Source organism: Vigna unguiculata, chromosome 9 (assembly GCF_037176805.1).
Source record: "Vigna unguiculata cultivar grain cowpea cultivar isolate G323 ecotype 2 chromosome 9, ASM3717680v1, whole genome shotgun sequence".
Classification (NCBI taxonomy): Eukaryota; Viridiplantae; Streptophyta; class Magnoliopsida; order Fabales; family Fabaceae; genus Vigna; species Vigna unguiculata.
The window spans coordinates 13257093-13280052 of NC_140800.1; the positions used below are offsets into that span (position 1 = coordinate 13257093).

The 22960-nt window shown below is 31.5% G+C and overlaps 2 protein-coding genes across 2 annotated transcripts; one reads left to right on the top strand and one right to left on the bottom strand.

Moving 5' to 3' along the window:
- Positions 1–854: 854 nt before the first annotated feature.
- LOC114163470 (cation/H(+) antiporter 15-like) lies at positions 855–4115 on the bottom strand. The gene is made up of 3 exons (XM_085666099.1): positions 3754–4115; positions 2515–3516; positions 855–2400 (listed from the first exon to the last, which is right to left on the bottom strand). The coding sequence occupies exons 1-3, from the start codon at positions 3949–3951 to the stop codon at positions 1144–1146; spliced, it is 2457 nt and encodes an 818-aa protein (XP_085522225.1). The 5' UTR covers positions 3952–4115; the 3' UTR covers positions 855–1143.
- A 17256-nt stretch (positions 4116–21371) lies between these two features.
- Positions 21372–22025, top strand: LOC114163471 (uncharacterized). Its single transcript, XM_028047780.1, has one exon. It carries the CDS (start codon positions 21372–21374, stop codon positions 22023–22025), a length of 654 nt encoding a protein of 217 aa, XP_027903581.1.
- The last annotated feature ends 935 nt before the right edge of the window (positions 22026–22960 follow it).

Sequence of the window (22960 nt, forward strand, 5' to 3'; positions counted from 1 at the left end):
TTTTTTATAAGGGTTGGGCAATCCTATTGTCCCCTTTTCAATTCATAATTTTTATTGTTGATAAAAATAAATACATATTATGAATTATGTGTTACTTCCATTTGGTCGATTACCTTTGCTGTGGAAGGTATTTGTCACACTTAGCATTTCATCTTTCATCGTGTCCCAAAAATCTTTTATAAACCTAAAGTTAAATCTAGACCTAGACTTTTGTTGCTATCAAAATTCTACACTACTTCCTTAACCTCTTCTTCTGAAAACTATCGTATTAGATTCATATTGTTCTCGTGTGTTATTGTTAGAAACTCTATATTGTCTAGTGTAAGTTCAAGGTCATTCTCCTCCTTCAGTATTCTCATAAAAAACTTTGACCTCCTCCTTTACTTGTAGGTCCTCATTTCATACTTCTGGTATATTGACACCAACAATCTTGTTTCGAACTTCTCCTCCTGTTTATGATTGGGTGAAAATACTTTATCTTTAGATCACTTCTTGTTTAAGTATAGAGATTTTTCTTTGAAACTTATCCTCTTAAATTCACCAAAATTTTTTTTTTCTCTACTGCTTGTTTCATTTAGCTCATTTTCCTCTTAAATTCCAAACCTTTAGGTCCCTCATAAGAGATTTCATTTTCTCCTTCAAACTCACCATACCTCTTTCCTTATGTTCTAAAAGTTTTTTTTTTTTTTATGTCCCTTAAACATACAAGCTACTTATCTATCACTTTACTAAGCACTCTCTTTAAGTTCTTATAAAAATAAAACTTAAATGTTAGTTATAAAATAATAGTAAAAATATTAAAGAACAAATCACTAAATGTTACCCAAAAGTATAACTAATTTACATCTGTTTTAAAAGATTTTGCCATTCTTATGGCATGAAATGAGTTAAAAGTGATGTGCCATAGTTCTAGAAATTTCTATGTTTACAACTAGAAGTACAAACTATCCACACATTTCTCCACAAGATAATTGTTTAGTGAATTGACATGAATATGGGGCATCCAGCCACCTGCATATATATTTGAAGTTTCAGCTTAATTTCTTGCTTAGCTCATGCTGCATGACCCTCTCTTTGCAGTTTCCTTAATCACTTACTGTCCATTCTGTTTGATTTCAAAACCCATATCCATGAAATCTTACTTCACCAAATATATTTGATGCTCTTGACCTTAAAAATTGCTTCAATGTCGTCCTCATTGCTTTCACATGTGGTCTGGTTAATAGCCCTCAAGTGCATCCCTCCAAACCCATATTGTTGCACCACAAGCACCGAAGAGCATGAACCAAAACTATTCGATGCCAGCATGTCCCCCATAACCCCAAGTTCAGGACAATCCGTCCATTCCAACAATTTTGACAGCACCGTAGAGTTCCTTCTTTTTCCATGCCCTAGAACATACAAATCATAGCCCTCTCTTTCCAATTCATCCAGAACCAAAGGAATATCATCAGCAGTGTGCACTTCCTTCTCCGAATAAGTTACGGAATGTTCATTGTTCACTGCCATGAGTCTGAACAAACTCATATACTCCTCATCCAACTCCTTTTCCCTTGCACAGTCCAACATAGGGGACAATATCCCATTGCCTTCATCATTCATTGTTGCACTTGTATCAACTTCAGCAACCTTTCCAAACAGAAGAATATGCACCATCGAGAGATGAATCCCTTTATGCCTCGCCATTCTCCAAGCAATAGCCAAGGCTTCACGGTCATCAGGCCCTCCAATGAACACAATGCATATGGCAACAGGCAAGTTCATCTCCGACAGTAACCTCTTTCCACGATCAACCAAGATTCCCACAGAACATGGTGCATAGCGCATCACATTTCTGTTTATCTCTCTGAACACAGGGTTTGTCTCCTCTAGGGCACCCTCCGCGCTTGAGTGTTTGTGGAACGGAAGGAGAATCAAGGACGTTTGTCTCTCGTCAGCTATGTGGTGGATGTCCTTGTGAATGGTCTCGTAGGAGGACACTGCAGCGAGAGTCTCCACGCTAGCGTTGATGAGCCCTCGTTCTGGTTTGAACTCTGAGAAGATATCTCTGATGCTCTCAGTGTCTGCTTGTGATTGCGGGGAACCACCGCCCTGGTCTATCAGAAAGGCAGTGCCACGCCCTTTCATCTCAATGAGTTGAAGAGCAAACACACGTAGATGGGTCGCATTGCTGCAACTGCATGCTTCAAGAATGCTCATCATTCCTGTCGCATGGCGAGGGTTGTGGACGCACACCATAATTCTGATCTCTGCATCAGCCTTCAAGTTCTGCACAGTCCTCAGTTTGTTTTTCTTAAACTGCTTTCTTGGTTTGTATATGAAGTTGATGGTAGGAGTCACTAGTATAGTCATCACAACACTAGCCACAACCATGACTGTGTAGAAATCCCTACTCAAAATCTGAAAATAATATGCACTTCAAAATAATGTGTGTGTGTATATATATATATAGAGAGAGAGAGAGAAAGAACATAGACAAATGCTTGTTAAGCTATGTGAATCAAATAATAATACCTGTCTGTCGATTGCAATGTTTAGCATTACCAATGGCAAGATGCCTTTGGTGTTCAAAAGTGCACCAAGTGCCACACCGTCTCGAAAAGGCATGCTATAGAACCATGCAGTTATTACAGTGCTCACAATCTTAGTGCAGCATGACATGACAATGATTATGATCACGTTAACAACTTTGTGCAGTTTAAAACTAGAAAAGTCGAATCTTATGCCACAGCCAACAAAGAACAACGGTTCCAGGTACATGGAGACAAGATCATCGGACCTTTCCATCAACATGTCAGCAAATTTTCCACGAGGAAGCATCAATCCATACACCAACGCCCCAACAATGGAATGTGTGCCAAGCATTTCAGTGACATGTGCACAAGCCAAAACACCAACCAGAACATACGATAACTTGTAATTGTCCCACTCATTATTTTCTGTTTTCTTATTCAACAACTTGGTAAGGAATGGGCGCAACACCAAGTAGCAGAAGAGCACAAAGAAAATGGTTAGTATCACTGAGAGAAAGGGTCTTTCGGTACGACATGCAAATGGGATGAGCAACACAAACATTGCCCAATTGTAGAAGTCGCTTATTGTGGCTGCAGTTACAGCCACTCTACCTAGCTCTGTGTAGAGGATCTTAAGATCAGCAAGAATGTTAGCGAGGACAGGGAAGTTTGTGACACTGAGAACCAAAGCCCAGAATAAATATGCACTGGTTGTGTTGTAAAGTGACATGTCAAGGTTAGGACCCTTATAGAGAGATTGAGCCATAGAATATAATGCAGCTCCTAACAACATTGGAATGATGGTGCTAGCCATGGCAATGGTTGTGGCCTTTCTACTTGCTAGCAGGATAGCGTCTAGGTTCATCTCCAAGCCAGTTAGGAAGACATTGTAGATGAGACCGAGATGTGCCATGGTTTCTATACCAAGAAGTGCTTTTGGAGGTGCCACAAATGTAAATGCTATTGTTCCTGCCACCAGTTGTGGACACACCAGTAAACCTGCCTAAATTACCAACAAGTATAAAGATGATAAATTTTGTAGTACCCACAATTGAAAGTATTGGAAAGAAAGAAACAAAATAATCTTAATTTTGTTTCTGAATTTTCATGTGTAGAATCAATTGTAAAATAAAAGAACATGAATGAAAGGAATCGTGGTTGGTAGTTTAAGGTTTTTCATGAAAACATTAACATTATTTAAAAATTTGTAAAATTAAAAGAGAGAAATGAGTGCACTTACAAGAAATTCAGCAACGAAATGTGGTTGATTGAAAGGTCTTAGGATGTAGTGTATAATGCGGGTAAGAGCGATCATGCAAAAAAATAGAAGGGTAAATTGTGGAAGATAAAATCGTAACAAGTTTTCACTTTTCCACACAGGATTGGGATTATCGACAATAAGTTGATACTCTAGGAAGCGTTTTCCAACTTCTGCCATACCTATTATATCTTAAACACCTTTAATGTCAATTACATCTTCTTCCATTTCTTGTTTTCTCCTTCTTCTCTCTGTTCGTTTCGCAAATTATTGACGTATCTATTTGTCACCAACATTATTTATTGATGGATCCATTAATAATAGGAAGGAAGAATAACAAAAGAAATTAGTGGGGGAACCAAAAAATTAAAAACACAACCATGTCTGAGTTATGTTATGTTTTCTTGTCTTCAATCGCGAGCATTTGCTTAACTGATTTCCTATTTTTGTTTGAGGCAAGTACTTCTCAAATTTTTAATTCATTTCTACCATTTTTTTTTATATAATGGAAACATCATAATTAGTTATCATTTTTATAATTGTGCTAAGAGTTTACAATTTAGAAGGATTAATTACTTATATATTACTTTTACAAATTAAAAGGGGAATTATGTAAAAAACATATATTTTAGAATTAGAACATTGAAAAACTGATTATTTTTATGATATTAATCATGTAAACAACATTGTATATTTTTGTTTTCAAAAAAGAAGAAGAACACATTATCTTATAATTTGTTTTACTTTAAACAGCTTTCTCAAGTAAAGCATCGCACTCCATATGTTGTTATTAGAAAGTAAAATGTTGAGTAATGAATGGAAGTGTGCGTAATTTTTCAAATTAAACAAATAGAAATATAAAACATGCTTAATTTATTAATAATTAAAATAATAAAATATGTTTTTTACTCCAGCACACAATATTGTATGCTAACATAACATTTAACATTTTTTTTTTCTAATATAACACTGCTCCAATTTTATATTCCACATAACACATTGTGCACATTATATTTATAGAGATAACACACTTTTATTTTAGGTCAGGTTCGGTTAGAACTGAATCTGGGAGCCGAATTCCGACCTTCAATTGGTCACATTCTTCACTAGATAACCAATCAGAATTAAGTTCCTGGGAAATAATATATCACAAAAACACACAAAATAATTTACACATAAGGTAAAAACTAATAATCGTGGGAAATATTTTTGAAGTTATAAGATATGTATCATTTTTTTTTTGGGAAAATAAACTTATAATTTTAATAAATTATTGAATTTATATACTGTGTGATATACATTTTTTTAAAGAAGTGTAAATGTACAATTTAAGAACAAAGTTATCATGGTGGACATAATTAAAAATAAGAATAATTTTACTTTCCTTAATAATTTGAATAATTTTGATCTATAATCTATAATAATATATACAATTAGGGGTTGAATAATGTACCGTATAAGCTAGATGAAGCTGAATACTCCCTATACCATATAAGCCAGATGAACAAAAAGAATAACAATAAGATAGGTGAGGACCAAGAAACTTAGCTCTTATAGAATCAAATCTCTTAGATACCAAATGATATCCTCCTTCTCAAGTTAGGTTGGGCCAAAGCTTGAAATGGTGACTATGGTGGATGGTGGATGCTCGTCGTGTTGAGAGAAAATAGCTCTCGATTTTGGTGATTTAATGGTGGGATGAAGGTTGTTTGGGTGATCTAAGAAAGGTTAGGCCAACTCTAGAGAAAGGGATGCTAGAGGGACCTCTTGGGATGATTTAGCAAGTGAGTAAGAGAAGAACTATGGCCCAAAAATAATTTTGGCAACATAACATTATCATTCTCAAAGTGAGAAATACATGGGGAGATACCTCTCTTTATAGATTAAGGTGTCTCCAAAATGGTCCAAACCCTAAAATGCTAACATGGACCAAAATCCTAAAAATGCTATCTTGGTGAAAGAGAGTTTGACATATGGCAATCCTCACTCTCACAAAACGACCCACTATGAGTTGTCATGTATAAAGCTACTTTATGAAAATCCTCTCCAATAGGACAATGACACAATTCCACTACCTATGTAAGAGAACTCTCCATTAAAGGTTTTGCCATGTGGCATGTATGGGACATCCCCCACCTTAAGCTAGGGTTAACTTAATTAAACATCAAAGGATTGCTTAAGCTAGGCGCATATGATGCTCTCTACTTAAGCAAGATTATTTTTAAAACCCTACACTACTTGGCCCTTAATACAAGGCCTTCAAAGGAAAGCCTACACTACATGACCCTTACTACAAGGTCTAAAAATGCTCCGTGATGGCCCAGGTGAAAAAGACTTTAGCTCCACCTTGACTAAATATTGTTAACTCTTCTTGAATTTTCTTAGTGATTCTTCTTGTGATTGGCCCCTTGGCTAAAGGTGTGCCATCACTTTTGTATGCACTTGTTCCCTGATGAATCTAACTGAGGTTACGGGTAGGGTAGATCAAGTTGGAGGGGATGTCTAATACCATAAATGTAACATCCTAATTTAATAGAATAATTCTAATAAATAGAATGTTACATGTTTATAGTATAAAATAGAGCACCGACATAAAGTATATTAGAATTAACCTTTTACAGTTATCCCAAATTATACTGGAATGGAAACCCAAAGACATAACACAATGCCATGAATAGAATCTAAACACATTAGATTAAACTGGAAATTTTCTCATAGAGTAAGAAACTACAAAATAACAGTACACAAGAAGAAAGGCTCAACAATGAGCAATAAAGGATTTAGGAAGTCTAACTACATGCAGCCTCCTCGCCAACATCATGATCACCAAGAGTCTCCACATCTACTCACACCAAGGATTTGGTGATTATTGCAAAAAGGAAAAAGTCAAAGAAGAAAACAGACACAAAGAGAAAGGATAAGCTAGAGTAAAAATAATTTTTAATTGGTTAAAATACCTTTTTAGTCCCAACTTTCGTCAAGTTGTTTCAAATAAGTCATAATTTTGGTTGTGTTCAAATAGGTCCCAATTTTCGTCAATTTTGTTCAATTGGGTCATTTTTTGCTAACACCGTTTAAATCATTAACGGCCATGAACAGTGACTGCCACGTGTCACTTCGTGGTTTTTTTAAATTTTTTTTTATTTTTATTTTAATTTTTTTAAAATGTACACGTGTCAACCCAGGAGTGTGCCACGTGTCACTTCGTGGTTTTTTTGAATTTGTTTTGAATTTTTTATTGAATTTTTTTTAAATGTCCACTTGTCAACCCAGTAGTGTGTCATGTGTCAAAGTCAATATTCTATATTCAATTTGGTCCCTATATTTGTTATTTTTGTTCAATTAGGTCCCAATTTTTGTTAACATCAACCAATTTGGTCCCAATCGAATATGTGACCAAATTTAATTTTTATATCAAAGTTATAATGATGTGAATTTAAATATATTATATAAAAATATTTAATAAAAAATGTGAATTTTAATATAAAAATTAAATTTGGTTTTAATTTGGAGAGGGACCAAATTGGTTAATGTTAACAAAAATTGGGACCTAATTGAACAAAAATAACAAATATAGGGACCAAATTGAATTTAAAACATTGACTTTGACAAGTGGCACACTATTAGGTTGACACGTGGACATTTTAAAAAAATTAAAAAAAAAATTAAAAAAATTTCAAAAATTTGAAAAAAATTCAAAAGAACCACGAAGTGACACGTGACACACTCCTGGGTTGACACATGTACATTTAAAAACAAATTTAAAAATTTTTTGAAAAAATTCAAAAAAAAATTCAAAAAATTCAAAAAAACCACGAAGTGACACGTGGCCGTCACTGTTCATGGCCGTTAATGATTTAAACGGTGTTAGCAAAAAAGGACCCAATTGAATAAAATTGACGAAAATTGGGACCTATTTGAACACAAAACCAAAATTATGACTAATTTGAAAAAATTTGACGAAAATTGGGACCAAAAAGGTATTTTAACCTTTTTAATTCTTGAAAATGTGCGAGAATAACACGTCGGTCGAGCGACCCTAGTTAATCAATATTTTGTAAACTTGCAAATTTGCAATGTAGTAGTGATGACTAAGGGATCGTCTTGATCAAGGTCATTAATGCAAAAATCCTCATTAGTGAAGGGGATTGATGATAGGTTCATTAGAGGATATTGTCCTACTAAGTTGATGCTTCTTCTGTATCGTTTATGGGCTCCCTAGAGTTTCCTCCTCCAACAAACCCTCTTGCTATAGTGTTGACACTCCTCCGGACGTAGGTCGAGTTTTGATGTTGAGGAGTGGGTTCTGGTTGTTGGGTGATTTGTTGCTGTAGTGGGATACATAGGCGCACCAACGAAGGGACAGGGGGAGCCGTGGCCCCCCCAACTTTTTTGAAATTTTTTTATTTATTTATATGAAAATTGTTTTATTTTTAATTTTTTAAATTATGTATAAGAAAATTTATTTTTTGGAATTTTTTAAATAATAAAAGTATATATTGGAAATTGATAAGAATTAAAATAGGTATCTTTTTATTAATTTTATAAAATATAACATTTAATGCTAATAAATAATAAAACATAAAATTAAATTTAATAAAAAACAAATAAATTTATTAAGATATTTTTTATTTTCTCTCTCACTCTTTTTTGAGTTTCTCACATATTGTATCCACTTTAAACTTTTACTTGTTTTGTTTTGTTTTGTTTATGAAGAAAAAAAAGAAAGTTGAACACAAATTCATTATTTTGTGCTCTCATTTTTTTATGCTTTCTTCTATTATTGAAGAAAAAAGTAATTCTTTTTTTCTTAATTGATAGTGAAATATTAGTTTAATAATTAATATTATTTTTTATCTCACGAGCATTTGGTATATTTATTTTTATAAATATTGAAGAAAAAGCAATTCACTAAGTGTTTTTTAATAACTGGTTTTTAATTGTGAATTGATTATCATATATTTTTCTTTTATTAATTACGTATCGCAATTTTTATTTAGATTATGATAAATTATCTTTCAGTATTTTTTTCTACAATCAAAATTATTAAAATAAGATTGCAAAATAAAACGGAAGATGAATTTTTTTGCTGACAATATGATTATTTACATTAAAAACAAAATATAACTAAAAATTTTAGTATTGATTCAATTATTATTGAGTTCAATAATCTTACGGATCCATAATTAAATATAAATTTTAAGTGCATTTTGACACTCCACAAATACGAGGCTGGTGGGATAGGTTATTGATGTGGAGTTGGTGGATCGGCCTTTGGCATTTGTATCACCAAGTTTGGCTATTTGACCTATCCGCGTCCATTTCCCACGTGTTGTCCTCTATCACGACCTCAATCGCCCTCGTCCCCTTCCTCGACCACCACCATGTCGTTGCACAAACCGACTTAAAGCTCTGGAACGTATGAGTTCCTCTATGTGGTCCTTCAAATACTGGCACCCCTCGGTTGTGTGGTTGATAGTTTAGTGGTAGGAAAATTTCTTTGTTTGAAGGGTGTAGCGGTTGAGGTGTTGGAAGTTGGATGAGTTTTGGATTACAGACCTTCCCAAGGACAACATCTATGTTGGTATTGAGAGGAGAGTGTTGTTCATACCAAGTTACGACCCTTTCGTTGTTTCGACTTTTCTTATTGTTACTTGAACTTATAAGCGATGTATTTTGCGGCTTGCTCTTTTAGAGCATCCATATTCTCGGGCTGTTTTTTAAAGAGCGGGTAAGAGAATGGTTCAAGCTGAAGACCATAAATCAGTGAATGCATGATTAATGTAGGAGTTAGGTTTAGGATGCTGGTTGTGGCGACAGTGAACCTTTTTGTAAACTTTTGTAGGGTTTCATTCTCTCCTTGTTGAACGAACTTCAGGGAGGCATACGTGGTTGGTACCACTTTACGATCAACGAACTGGGCTTTGAACATAGCACCTAGCATATTAAAGGAATCCACCGAGTTTGGAGGAAATACATAATACCAATCCAAGGCATGACAATCTAAGGTAGTAGGGAATAGCCAGCAGTATACCCTTTTATCAGGTGTGAATGTATACTTGAATCAAATAGGGTTTCATGTGTGTGGTTGGGTCAGTGGTACCGTTGTACTTGCAGATATTGATGTTGATGCCTCTTGGGATATTAGCATGAGTTATGTCTGGTATGAAGGGGTGGAATCCTCGTCGTTAGACGAACCTGGGTGTATAAGCATGTTCTGGTAATTCATGTTTATCTCATCTACATGTGAGTTCCTTGGTTCGACTTATCGGTAGGGTGAGTGCCTTCTATGGTTATGTGCTCGGGAAGAACCTTGGGACTTGTCTTGCTTTGAATATCACCAAGTCGGGCTGAGGCTCCTAGAAAGATGTCAAGATTATCTTCTGCTCTCACCTCGTCATTGTAAAACTTTATTAGATTTTAGAAGATATTTATCCAAATTCTAATCATAAATAATAAAATATTTATATAAATATAATTTATAATGTGATATCTAAAGAAAATTACGAATGACCATGCTATTTTGAAAAAGAAAAAATCTCACTATTCATATACACATAGGCAACTATATATATGTAATTTTTTTAGAGTAAAAAAACATAATACATTTTTTTTTCAGATAAATGTTTCTTTACGAATCATATTATTTATTGTTTTCTCAACTTTTTGATAAAAACTATTTGTTTCAAATTATTTTAAGTGATTCTATTTAATATAGTAAAACCAAATTCATGAAAGTAAATTTATGCTTAAAAAAATATAATTTATAGAATTAAAATAATGATATAAGGTATGTTTAGCACATTCAATTATAATTTCAGTTTTTTTTTATCGAGAAAAAGTTAGAAAAGTAATAAGTAAAGCTATTCAAATGTAAAATTATTAAAGGTTCCATTTCTACTGTTCTCCTTTTTAAAAACATATAAAATTGCGTATTTTACTAAATTATTTTCCTTAATATTTAAATTTTTTATTTTGTAACAAATTTTATTAATCAAATATATATATTTGACTTAAATTTTTGTATAATTAAAATTATGTATTTTGTTTTATAAACTTATATATGAAATGAAACATATGAATCTATACAATATATAAATGCAACCATCACAAAGATAAAAAACTTCTTATCAAGCATAAAAAGCAACACTCCAAAAATTAACTAAAATTGAAAAGTTTAAACACTCTATTTATATGACAAGTGGTAGAGTATAGTGCTTACACTTGGTCCCCTCATTCTCCTTGCATGTGATTCTCCTGCATATACAAGAAAACACATTTTTTCTTCTCCAGATTCCAAAAAGTTTTCATTCTCTTCTCCTCTATGGTTCTCTAGCGTTTTTCTTTTTTATATTTGAATTGTTACCCTTAAAACCATAACATCTCACTTCTTTGCTTTCCAGAGACTTTTCCTTTTCCTTATGACCTTGAAAGAACATTTCCATTCCAACCAGAGTTGAAAAACGTTCCTTGTCCATCTCCAGTGTGGTTCTCCAACGTTTTTCTATCTCAATTGTTACCCTTTAAACTGTAACCGCACGCTTCTCTACTTTCCAAAGACTCTTCCTTTTGCTTTCACACCAACAGATTTTTCTTCTGACCATAGTCCCAAAACTTTCCTTTTTCTTCTCACCTTGAAAGCAAGCGTTGTTCTACAGCGTTCTTCCTCTCACATCTAATTCCAAATTTATCTTCTCACTCTTTTTGTTATTTTTATTTTAACCTTTTTTCATTTGTTTTTATTTTCTCACTTCAAACTAGTGGATCGAAGCATTCATTAATTTTAACGTTTGTTAAGTTTTGTTTTATTTCTGCTTTCTGTCAATTTTTCCCTTTTTCGCAACATGGCTGTATGTGCAAAAGGCTTTTTCAATTTTGTGTTCCCATTTTGATTTTTATAAGTTTGATTTTTTACCAATTTTAATTAATAAGTCTGCATATGTGTCAAAATTGTGTGTTTTGTGGTTGAACCTCTTCACGGTTACTTTTTAGATTTTTTTTTTTTTTTAAATGTCGACCAAAGTAGACCATGCATATGGTTTTAGATTTTTGGTTTAATTATGTCTTTGGTCTCCATTTTCGATTCCAAATCTCAAATTGGTACCTGTATTTTTCGAAATCTCAAAATGGTCCCCTTTTAATTTAAAAGTCTCACTTTTGCCCTTTCCGTTAAGTCTGGGTTGACGGCATTTGGTGAACAGTGACATGGCAAGGTTGACCAGTTATTGAACAGTGACTTGGCAGAAAAACAGTGACGTGGAATGGGCAGGTGTAATTAAATTAGGTTTAGTGTAATTTAAAATGTTAAATTAGGGTTTAGGGTTTTTATAATTTAAGGTGGGATAATTATTTTTCAAAAAAATCAGAATTGTGAAATTAGGTTTAGGGTTTTTAAAAAAGAAAGCTCGGGAGAATTTGGGGAAACTGTGGTGGAAGCTGTGTAGTGCGATCTGTCTCGTTTTCCATCGTCATCACGTGTGCAATCTGAGGTTATTGACTTGATATCAGCGTGAATTTGAATGATTAAATGAAAAGATTGGGATTGCAAGCATACAATACACATGCTAATCAAATTCAAACGTGTGTTGTTTTAAATCCTCGTTTTTGTTTTGGTTCAGGTTTTCATTAATATACCATGGTGGTACCTGGCAGTGAATAGGATGATAAGCCTTTTTCTTACTATAAGGACTAAGAGTAAGTTTGTCTTTGCCGGGCCTTCTAAATCAACGGAAACCCTTTTGAGGTGAGGACATAAAGTTTCAAATTTTGCTTTATCTTTGTTATATTTTGGTTTGGTTTATGGTTTTGATGTGTCTGTCTCTTTGCACTTTCAAATACATAGCTCCGGAGCAGCTTCCGGTGAAGTACGGTGGATTAAGCAAAGATGGGGAGTTCGCAAATACAGATGTTGTCACAGAAATCACAGTGAGGCAGGCATCAAAGCATACCGTGGAGTTTCTAGTTACTGAGGTTGGTTTCCCGTTGCTTTTTCTCGGACAGGTTTTTGAGAATTAATACATATTCCCATTGCTTCAATCTTCACATTGCCACCAACCTTTTCTTCATTCTTCACATACCCACAACATTTTTCTTCAATCACAACCGTGCATTGCAAAAATTGACGTTGCTCTTCTACTTTCCTCCAAGATCTGAACTTAAATAGGACCCACAAGACACACAACTGGCTGGATTCATCACAGAAGAAGGGAGAAGATGACAACAAAATTAGGGATTCTACATTTTCTAATGCTGGTGGCTTAAATAAATAAAGATTTCCACACCATTCCACCTGTAATTGACACGTTTCAGTAACAGAAATCCACCTTAGCAACCACAAACGTTGTTTGCCCAGACTTAACGGAAAGGGCAAAAGTGAGACTTTTAAACTAAAAAGGGGACCATTTTGAGATTTCGAAAAATACAGGTACCAATTTGAGATTTGGAGTCGAAAATGGGGACTAAAGGCATAATTAAACCTAGATTTTTTGTATGGTTTGTTGTACTGAATTCAAATTTAAATTCAAATTAAATGAAATTATTATTGTAGGATGATTTTGTTTACAAATACATCCATATGTATGGTTTTAGGTTTGTTGTACCAAAACCAATTTCAAAATATCACTTTTATTTCCATCCCAAACCATCTTCTCTCTTTAAACCCACCTCCCTCTTTATTTTATAACCATCCTAGAACAACCACTGACACCCTAGTCGTTCAACCTTATTTTTATTTTTACATTTCATGTTTTTGGTTCTTCTGTTTTGCATTCATAGAAATGTTTATTTGTTGTTGCTTTTCTTTTCAGACGATGATTTGTCTTCACAAATGATTTCATTAGTTTCCATTTGGTAAGGTCTGAGGGTATTTTTTCCCCTCTTTCTCACATTTCGTAATATCTAAGATTTTTCTTTTTGGTTCTATGATTTTCTTTATAGCTTAATATCTCCATAGATTTACTTTGGATTGGTTTTGAATTTATGTTTTCAGATCAAGATTTCTTTTGGTAAATGAATTTTTCAGTCATCATCGTTAGGTATGAAGCTTTTTTTTTTAATTTCTTCCTCATTTCCATAGATCTTATATTTTCTTTTTTGTAGTTTTCAAGATAAGAGATTGTGTGAAGCATAAATAGTTGAAAAAAACTTCATATTATTTTCTATTATTAACTTAGTTTTTGTTTGGAAACGTAGGATATATTTGAGAATGAGAAGGGAAAGACCGAAGAATTCTTGAAAGACGAAGGCAAAACTCTCAACCAAAAGGACGAAGTTGGTTTTTAAAATGTTTGATTTTTATTATTTTACTATTTTCTTCATCAAACACAATCCTTCCCTCTTCGTGAAATGATATATGGGTTATGGTTTTGGAATTTTATTTAGTTCATTTTTTTTACTCTATTCTTTATTTATGTGCATGTGTTAGTTTTGTTATTTGGCAATTTTTACTTTTTTTTGCAATTTTTGGGTAACCAATTCCAAATAAATAATTCAAATCCAACAGAGCATGACAAACTTGAAAAGAATGTGTTCAACGAGGCCACTAAAGAGACTAAAGAGGAAGGTGTAAAATGGTGTTTGGAGAGCTAAAAGACCAAAAGGTTGGGACCACTATTACTATGTTGACTGATGAATCTTCAAATTTGTGGACTCTTTTTTGTTGGATATAGATGACAAACAATTTGTGGCTTCTGGTTTAGGAGGCTTTTCAAACCTCCTCTTATTCAAAAATATTTTTTAATACAAGGAATAATATGATTAGGTTACGTTTGCACATTTATTTTTCTTATTCTTTCATCTTTTAGTGGTGCTAATTTGTTACTCACAAAATTTTCACAATGTATATGTACTAACTGAAAATTTGAATGATTGCTTTTAGGTGTTGGTGCTATTGAGATGAGTGGAATTGTAGTTGGCCTTGATTTTTACATTTGTTATTTACTATTCTCTTTATGCTCTCAAACTTAGCTCAACAACAAAATCCTCTTTCACCCATTTTCTTTAAATTATTTCGGTTGGCATGTTAAAAACCAAATTAAGTGTTAACAAAACACATACTTCTAATCCTTTCACTTTGTTTTTCTTTGTTTCAATTTGGTCCTTGTTTTTTTTAAAGGATTGAATTTAGTCTTTGCCGTCAATTTTGACCAAACGGTATTAAAATCAACACCACATATCAATTTGTAATTTTTTGGATTTTTTAATTTTTTTAGGGTTAAATATGTTTTTTGTCCCTTAAGTGTCAGTGAATTTTGAAATTAGTCCATTTCGGAACTTTGAACCAATTTAGTCATTCATCTTTTGAAATACGTGGATTTAGTCCTTTTAATCAAAATTTGTTAGGTTTATTTGATGTTTCGTACGCATTTCAGGATTGTATTTGAGTTATTTATAATGTTTGCCACATTTTTGCTTTAATGTTAAGTAAAATACTATTATGAAACGCACTTGAAATGTCAAATAAACTTAACAAAATTTGATTAAAAGGACTAAATCCACGTATTTCGAAAGATGAAGGACTAAATTGATCCAAAGTTTCGAAATGGACTAATTCTAAAATTTACTGAAAGTTAAGGGACCAAAAACATATTTAACCCATTTTTTTAATATTTTTTTGTTTTTTACACATGTCACTTCACAATTATGTCATGTGTCAAAATGATTCAATTTGGTCCCTATATTTGATCCTCCTTAAATTGAAACTCAATTTTTTTGTATAAATCTTATGGTGATATTCTTATTAAAATTAACATTTTTATTAAATATTTATAGAAATATTTTTAAACAAACTTTTTGGTTTTAGTTTTATTATTAAACAAAGTTAAACACCAAACTTAATTTCAATAATTAAACCATTTTGTCATCATGTATAAAGGCATCAAGTGTACCATATTATACAAACTTAGTGAAGATTAAAAATCAAATAACTTGTTACACATAAGTTTAGGAACTAAATTTGAAGGTCAAAACAAAATCAAAGTTTAAAGTTTCGTAGAGAATTTAAAGTTAAGTTAAAAATATTTATAGAAATATTTAATAAAAATGTTAAATTTAGTAAGAATATCACCATAAGATTTATACAAAATGTAAACTGAGTCTTAATTTAAGAAGGGACAATATTGTTCAATTTTTTACAAAAATTGGGACTAAATTGAAACTAAAAACAAATATATGGACCAAATTAAATTACTTTGACATGAGATACAACAATGAAGTGACATGTGTAAAAAATAAAAAAATTCAAAAAAAAATCACAAATTGACATGTGGCGTTGACTTTAATACTGTTGGTTAAATTAATGACAATGACCAGATTAAATCATTTAAATAAGAAGAACCAAAATGAGACAAAAAAACTGAAAGACTAATTTGACACTACTTGATAAATACAAAGACAAAAAAAAATAATTTAACCTTTATTTTAATATTTTTTTGCTGATATATTGGTAAAAACACTAAAATATTTATTTATAATTTGTCTTAATAGTTTTTCATAAAATTTATTCTACAGATTTGGAAAACTTGATGCAAATACACTGAAATTAATAAAATAGATTAGACTATAATTGATATATGGGTTTTGATTGCTTTAACTTATCATGGTAGTCTCCTGCGACAAAATACTTTAACTTCCAAAATAATATAAATTTTGCAGTATATTACCTACGAATCCACTTCTACTAATTAGTTTATGAAAAAGCTTAATGGTCCATTTGATGATTTAGAGAGCATTGTCATTTTTCTAGATTGTTGATTGTGGTTACATTTATTTAATCTCATAATTTTATTCATTAATTTATACTAAATTTATTTTATTTTATTTATAATGAAACATTAAACTACAATCTTTCTTATATATTTATAATTTACAATCAATCTCAAAAATAATATCGTATATTGCACGGGCTAAAACAACTAGTAAATAATATATGTGTTGGAACACATAAATATCAAAAATTATTTTTATAAAACAAAATAAGATCATTTAAATTTATTATTTTATGAATATTTTGCAAAAATATTTTTAAAATGTTTATATGATTTTTATACAACTAATTTAACTTAATATATTTTCATTTTATAGCTTGTTTTTGTATTTTTAAAGCCCAATCCCTTTTTAAAGTTCACACTCCATTCATTTTCTTTTCACACCATCCCATTTCCATGCCCTCCTTTTCTCGGACTAGTGGCCCAATGCCTTTAAATGTCAACACACTCATTCTTTACTTTTTGAACCCTCTTAAAATCCTCCCCAATCCCCCAAGAATCCAAACCCACACACAAATCACTTTCAACACCTACTCACAACACAAATTAGAAGTAGAGGAAGAAGGAGAAGCAATCTAGATTTCATAACCCCAACAAATTCTAAGCGTGCACCTTGAGTGTTCTTTTTGATCTTTACTTGCTTCACCCCATATTCACCCCACACACCTCCACTAATTACTCATTACACCACAAGTTTTACTATTTTTTACCTGTGTTGGTTTTATTTTATGTTTGGACGGTTTTAAATCTTGGATCTCTAATTTATTCTTATACACTTGTTCTTTGACTTTCACCTCACTTGCTTTTTAACACCTCACTTTCTCACATACATAATTAAAATACATTTTTAAATATCTGAATGCTCGTGTGACCATTCGCGTCATCCCAGTACTTAATCCTTTTCTTTTCTTCAAAAATACCAAAGCAATTTTCTTTTCAAAATTTGAGTTCTTTTTGATCGTTTGCGTCGCGTGATACTAATTTTTTAAATAATTCAAAAATATCAAAAAATATAAAATTTGAAAAATTAAAAATATCATCATTCTGAAACAATATTCTTAAGAACTATTAGGTCCCTAAATCTTCATTGTTAATGAAGATGCACAGGAACAAGTCAGTCGTTTTTGAATTCATTTCTAAAAAATTAAATCATTTTTTAATTTTTTTTTTACAAAATTACGTAACCTTAATTTTTTATTTTAATTGAAAATACGCAGGAGTAATGTTAATCCTTGTTGGGCCAAAAAAACTAAAAAAATATATTTGTTTCTTTTGTACGTTTTTTTATTTATTTTAAGGGAATTAATAACATTTTTGAAAATCACATCAATTTTGCCCATTTAATTGACAATACTCTTCGGAAGAACGTTGTAGGGTACTGACAACTTCCCTACACGTAAACGATTCCTGAATCTAAAATATGATTTTCGCAAACCATTGTGTTATTTTATGATTTTTTTTATAGTTTTTGTAGAATAAAATATGATGGTGACTCTAATTTTTTTTTTCAAACTCATTTCTTTTTGGTGCACCCTCATGTGATGCTTTAAGTTACGAAAAGTAAATATATTATATAATAAAAATAAAATTGAATAATATAAAAAATAACTATGATATTTTTATTTCTTTTATAAATTTAATTTTATACCTAAAACCAATTATATCTTCTAATTATATATACTACAAATATTATTGATGAGTTGAATATTATTTTATAACATTCACTTAAATGATTAATTTTTTAATTTTTATTGTCAAATAATTTTATTAATATTATTAAGCAATTTAAATACTATTAATTTTAAATTACAAAAGTTCATTACACAAATATAAATAATAATTTTCAAAAATACTATATTACTTATAAAATAAAAAAGCAATTTTTAATTATTAAATTTATTTAAAAAATTAAATTATTTATTATAAATAAATGTTGAATTCTCTATTATAATTATTAAATAATAACTTTTATCATCTAAATTATTTATTTGTTTTCAACGCATAGCATTTATAATAAAAATTATATTATAAAATATTTAATGATAATTTGAATGAATATATATAAATATATCTATGATTTTTCAATGATTTATTTATTATTCATTTATTGTAATGATTATTATTTTAATTTAAAGTATAATGTATAAAATTAATTAGGTCTACAAAATTTAGTTTTTGTTATTAAATATTAAATCTTGTTAAAAAACATACCAGTGACGGATATAAATATTAGTTCAACAACAAAATGTGGTTGATTGAAAGATCTTATGATGTTGTGTATAACACGAGTGAGAGAAATGGTTTACTATATAACACGAGTGAGAGAGATGGCGCAAAAATTGATAAATTTTAGGATAAATTACTCTTTTGATCTCTTTATTTGTCATGAAATTTTAGTTTGATTTTCAAGTTTTTCGTTGTCTCAATTTGGTCCTCATTTTCTTAAAAATGACTCAATTTGGTCATCACCGTTAACTTTGACCAAACGGTGGTCAAAGTCAACGCTACATGTCAATTTCTGGTTTTTTTGAATTTTATTAATTTTTTACATGTGTCACTTCATAGTTGTATCACGTGTCAAAGTGACTTAATTTGGTCTCTATATTTGTTTTTAATTTCAATTTAATCCCAATTTTTGTAAAAATGAAGTAATATTGTCCTTCCTTAAATTGAAACTAAATTTATTTTTTTTATAAATTTTATGGTGATATTCTTACTAAAATTAACGTTTTTATTAAATATTTCTATAAATATTTTAAATTAACTTTAAATTCTATACAAAACATTAGATTTTGGTTTTGTTTTGAACTTGAAATTTAGTTCATAAACTTATGTGTGACAAGTTATTTGATTTTTAATCTTCAGTAAGTTTGTATAATATGATACACTTGATGCCTTTATATATAATAACAAAATTGTTAAATTTTTTAAATTAAGTTTGGGATTTAACTTTGTTTAATAATAAAACTAAAAAAAAAACTTATTTAAAAATATTTCTACAAATATTTAATAAAATCGTCAATTTTATTAAGAATATCATCATAAGTTGTATACAAAGATTAAATTGAGTGTCAATTTAAGGAGGAACAATATTGCTTCATTTTTACAAAAATTGGGACTAAATTGACACTAAAAACTAATATAGGGACCAAATTGAGTCATTTTGACACGTAGCACAACTGTGAAGTGACACGTGTAAAAAATAAAAAAATGAATTTTTTTTTAAAATATTAAAAAAATTCAGAAAAAGCATAAATTGACACGTGGCGTTGACTTTAACACTGTCTGGTCAAAGTTAACGGTAAGGACCAAATTGAGTCATTTTTAAGAAAATGAGGACCAAATTGAGATAACGAAAAACTTGAGAACCAAATTGAAATTTCATAACAAATAGAGGGAACAAAAGAGTAATTTAACCTAAATTTTAAGAGATATAATTAGGGGTGTCAAGATGAGTCAACTCAGCTCACACCGGTTGATTCATCACAGTTGAGCTAAAAAATAGTTAACTCCAACTCACCTTTTAGTAAGCTAGAAATTTTGCAACCTGGTCCGACCCACCAAGGGTTGGTAGGTTAGTGGGTTGACTCATTAACAAATGTTTTTCTTTTGTAATTTATTTTATATATTTATTGTATTACAGTGAGAATGTATTGACTTGATTTATTTTTTATAATAATGGAATCAAAGTGCTCACTCTTAATTCTCGAAATATTATTATAAATACTAAAGACAGTAGTTAAAGATTAAAATATCAACGTACATAAATTGGCAAACAAATAAATTAAACATTCAAACTATTCAAATATTATTGAACAACATTCTAGTATTTAAAAATATCAAATTGTGAACATGAATAATTAAAAATAATAAATAATTATAATAAAAAAAATCTAAAAGAATTGTAAAAAAAAACTAATAGTGTAGGTAGCATTTTTCAACTTCTGTCGTAGCTATAAATATGCTACTTGTATCTTAAAAACTTGTAATGTCCACATTTTCTTCCCATTTTATTTCTCTCCTTCTCTATTTTAGTTTCACAAATTATTGACCTGTATATTTGTTGCCAACATTATTTATTTGATTAATTCATTAATGATAGGAAGGAAGAATAACAAAGTTGATAAGTGGGCACAAAAAAAAATTAAAAACACAACCATGTCGAAGTTATGGAGTTATGTTTTCTTGTCTTCCATCACTAGCACCTGCTTAACTGATTTATTATTTTTTTCAAGAGAAGTAGTTCATAAAATTTTAATTAATTTTTGCTATCTTTTTTTACTAGGGACATCTTATTAGAAAAGAAGTCCCACATCATGAAAACTTACCTTGTGGCTTACCTTTCATGTTATAAAAGAAACCTAATGTTTCCTAAGGACTACATCCCAAAGTCCTTTCCTTTTCATTCCTTTTACTTTATTGCTTAAGAGAATAATTAAGAGAGAAAAATAGTTTCTCCTTTAAGGTTCTTCTTGTATTTGTTTTTCCTATTTCCAAGAGAGAGGGGTTGTTATTATTTTCTCCTTGGGACTAGAGAGAATAATATGTAATTTTTCTTTCATTAATAAAATTACATTCTTTGCCTATTATCTGTTTTGTTCCTTTTATTTTCATCTTTTATTTTATTTGTGAGTACTTGCGTTATTACTTTGATACCCAACAAGGTATTAGAGCCACTGATTCATGTGATTATATTTCGTTGTTATTATCATTAGAATAGTGTTGTGATAGTGGATATGGTGTGGTAGTGTGAAAGTACATGTATAAGAAAGTTCTTGCTAGGAAAGTACATTGGTGGAGTTCACGTATAATAATAGTTACCATTCCAGCATCGGGATGACACCATACGAGGCATTGTATGGTCAGAGATGTAGGACTCCTTTATGTTGGCAACAAGATGGGGAGTCAGTCGTACTTGGACCAGAATTCTTACAGCAAACCATTGAGAAGGTGAAGATGATACAGGATCGGATGCGTGCAACTCATAGTCGGCAGAAATCCTATGCAGATAAGAGGAGGAGGTCGCTAGAGTTTGAGGCAGGTGACCACGTATTCCGCAGGGTTACACCTACAACAGGAATTGGGAGAGCTCTCAAGTCGAGGAAGTTGACTCCTAGGTTCATCGGGCCGTACCAGATCATGAGGAGGATTGGACCAGCGCCGTACGAGATTGCTTTGCCACCTCATCTGGCAAACCTGCACAATGTCTTCCACGTATCACAGTTGAGGAAGTACGTTATAGATCCTACCCATTTACTGGAGCAGGATGATGTCCAAGTGCGCGAGGATCTGACCATTGGAGTTGGACCGGTGAGAATCCTGAATTCTCAAGTCAAACAACTCAAAGGGAAGGAGATTCGAACTGTGAAGGTCCTCTGGGACGAGGCAACCCAGGAGATGACGTGGGAGATGGAGGATCTCATGAGGAATTCTTATCCTCACATGTTTCCTAGTAAGTCCTATTTTCGAGGACGAAAATTTTTAAGGTAGGAGAAATGTAAGACCCGTGAAAATTAATTAATTAAATAATTAATTAATCAATAAATGCGGGTAGTGGGAGCCTTTATGGCATTTAATTTTTACTTGTATGACGTGAAAAAGTACTAGTTCAAGTGGTTGAGAGTACTTAATTATGTGAGAGGACTTGGGTTTAGGTCCTATGTATGTCATTTGTGTGTTATTTGATTTATTATTATTTTTGATAATATGCTTGATCATGTTGAGTGATAATATAATCATAGAATTATATTAGTCATCACGAAATATGAATTGGTTAAATGGTTGTGTATTGAGTTGACATTGGCATGGTAGTGGGTTTGAACTTTAGGTAACCTAAGCTAAACTATCTTTTTGCTAAAATTAGTTTTGGAATGAATGTGAAAAGGCATAGGAACCCTAGCTGGCCAAAGAGCAGTCAAGAGCGGCAGAAAAATAGTCCATAATGAACCATTGAATGGAAATTAAAATCACCATTAAGCTTCATTTTCGTTTTTGGATAATTAACACTCATTAAAACCTAATTAAAAGGCCAATTAGAGGTAAGGATGAAGGTTTTCTGAGTCTACCATTGTACTGCACGTTAGGGAGAGAAATTCAGAGAGAAACGTGAGGTTGAGTGCAACAAAGGAGCTGAATTGGGTGAGAGACAAGGGAGGTCATTGGTGACCAAAGAAGAACCTTCAAATTTCAAGTTAAGCTAAGGAATCTAGGTTAGGGGTGCTATCATCGCGTTTAAGTGTTAAATTATTGCATGAATTGTGTAATGCATGTATATTGATCATGTACCCTCTGATTTTCTTTAGATTTCACATGAACAGCCGCTAGGTGACGCATCAATTCCTGCATAATACTGGGTTCCTGAAGAGGAACCGCCTCGTAGTAAGGTCCCGATCACCTGGCGATGCGTGACTAATTCACCCAGTTTT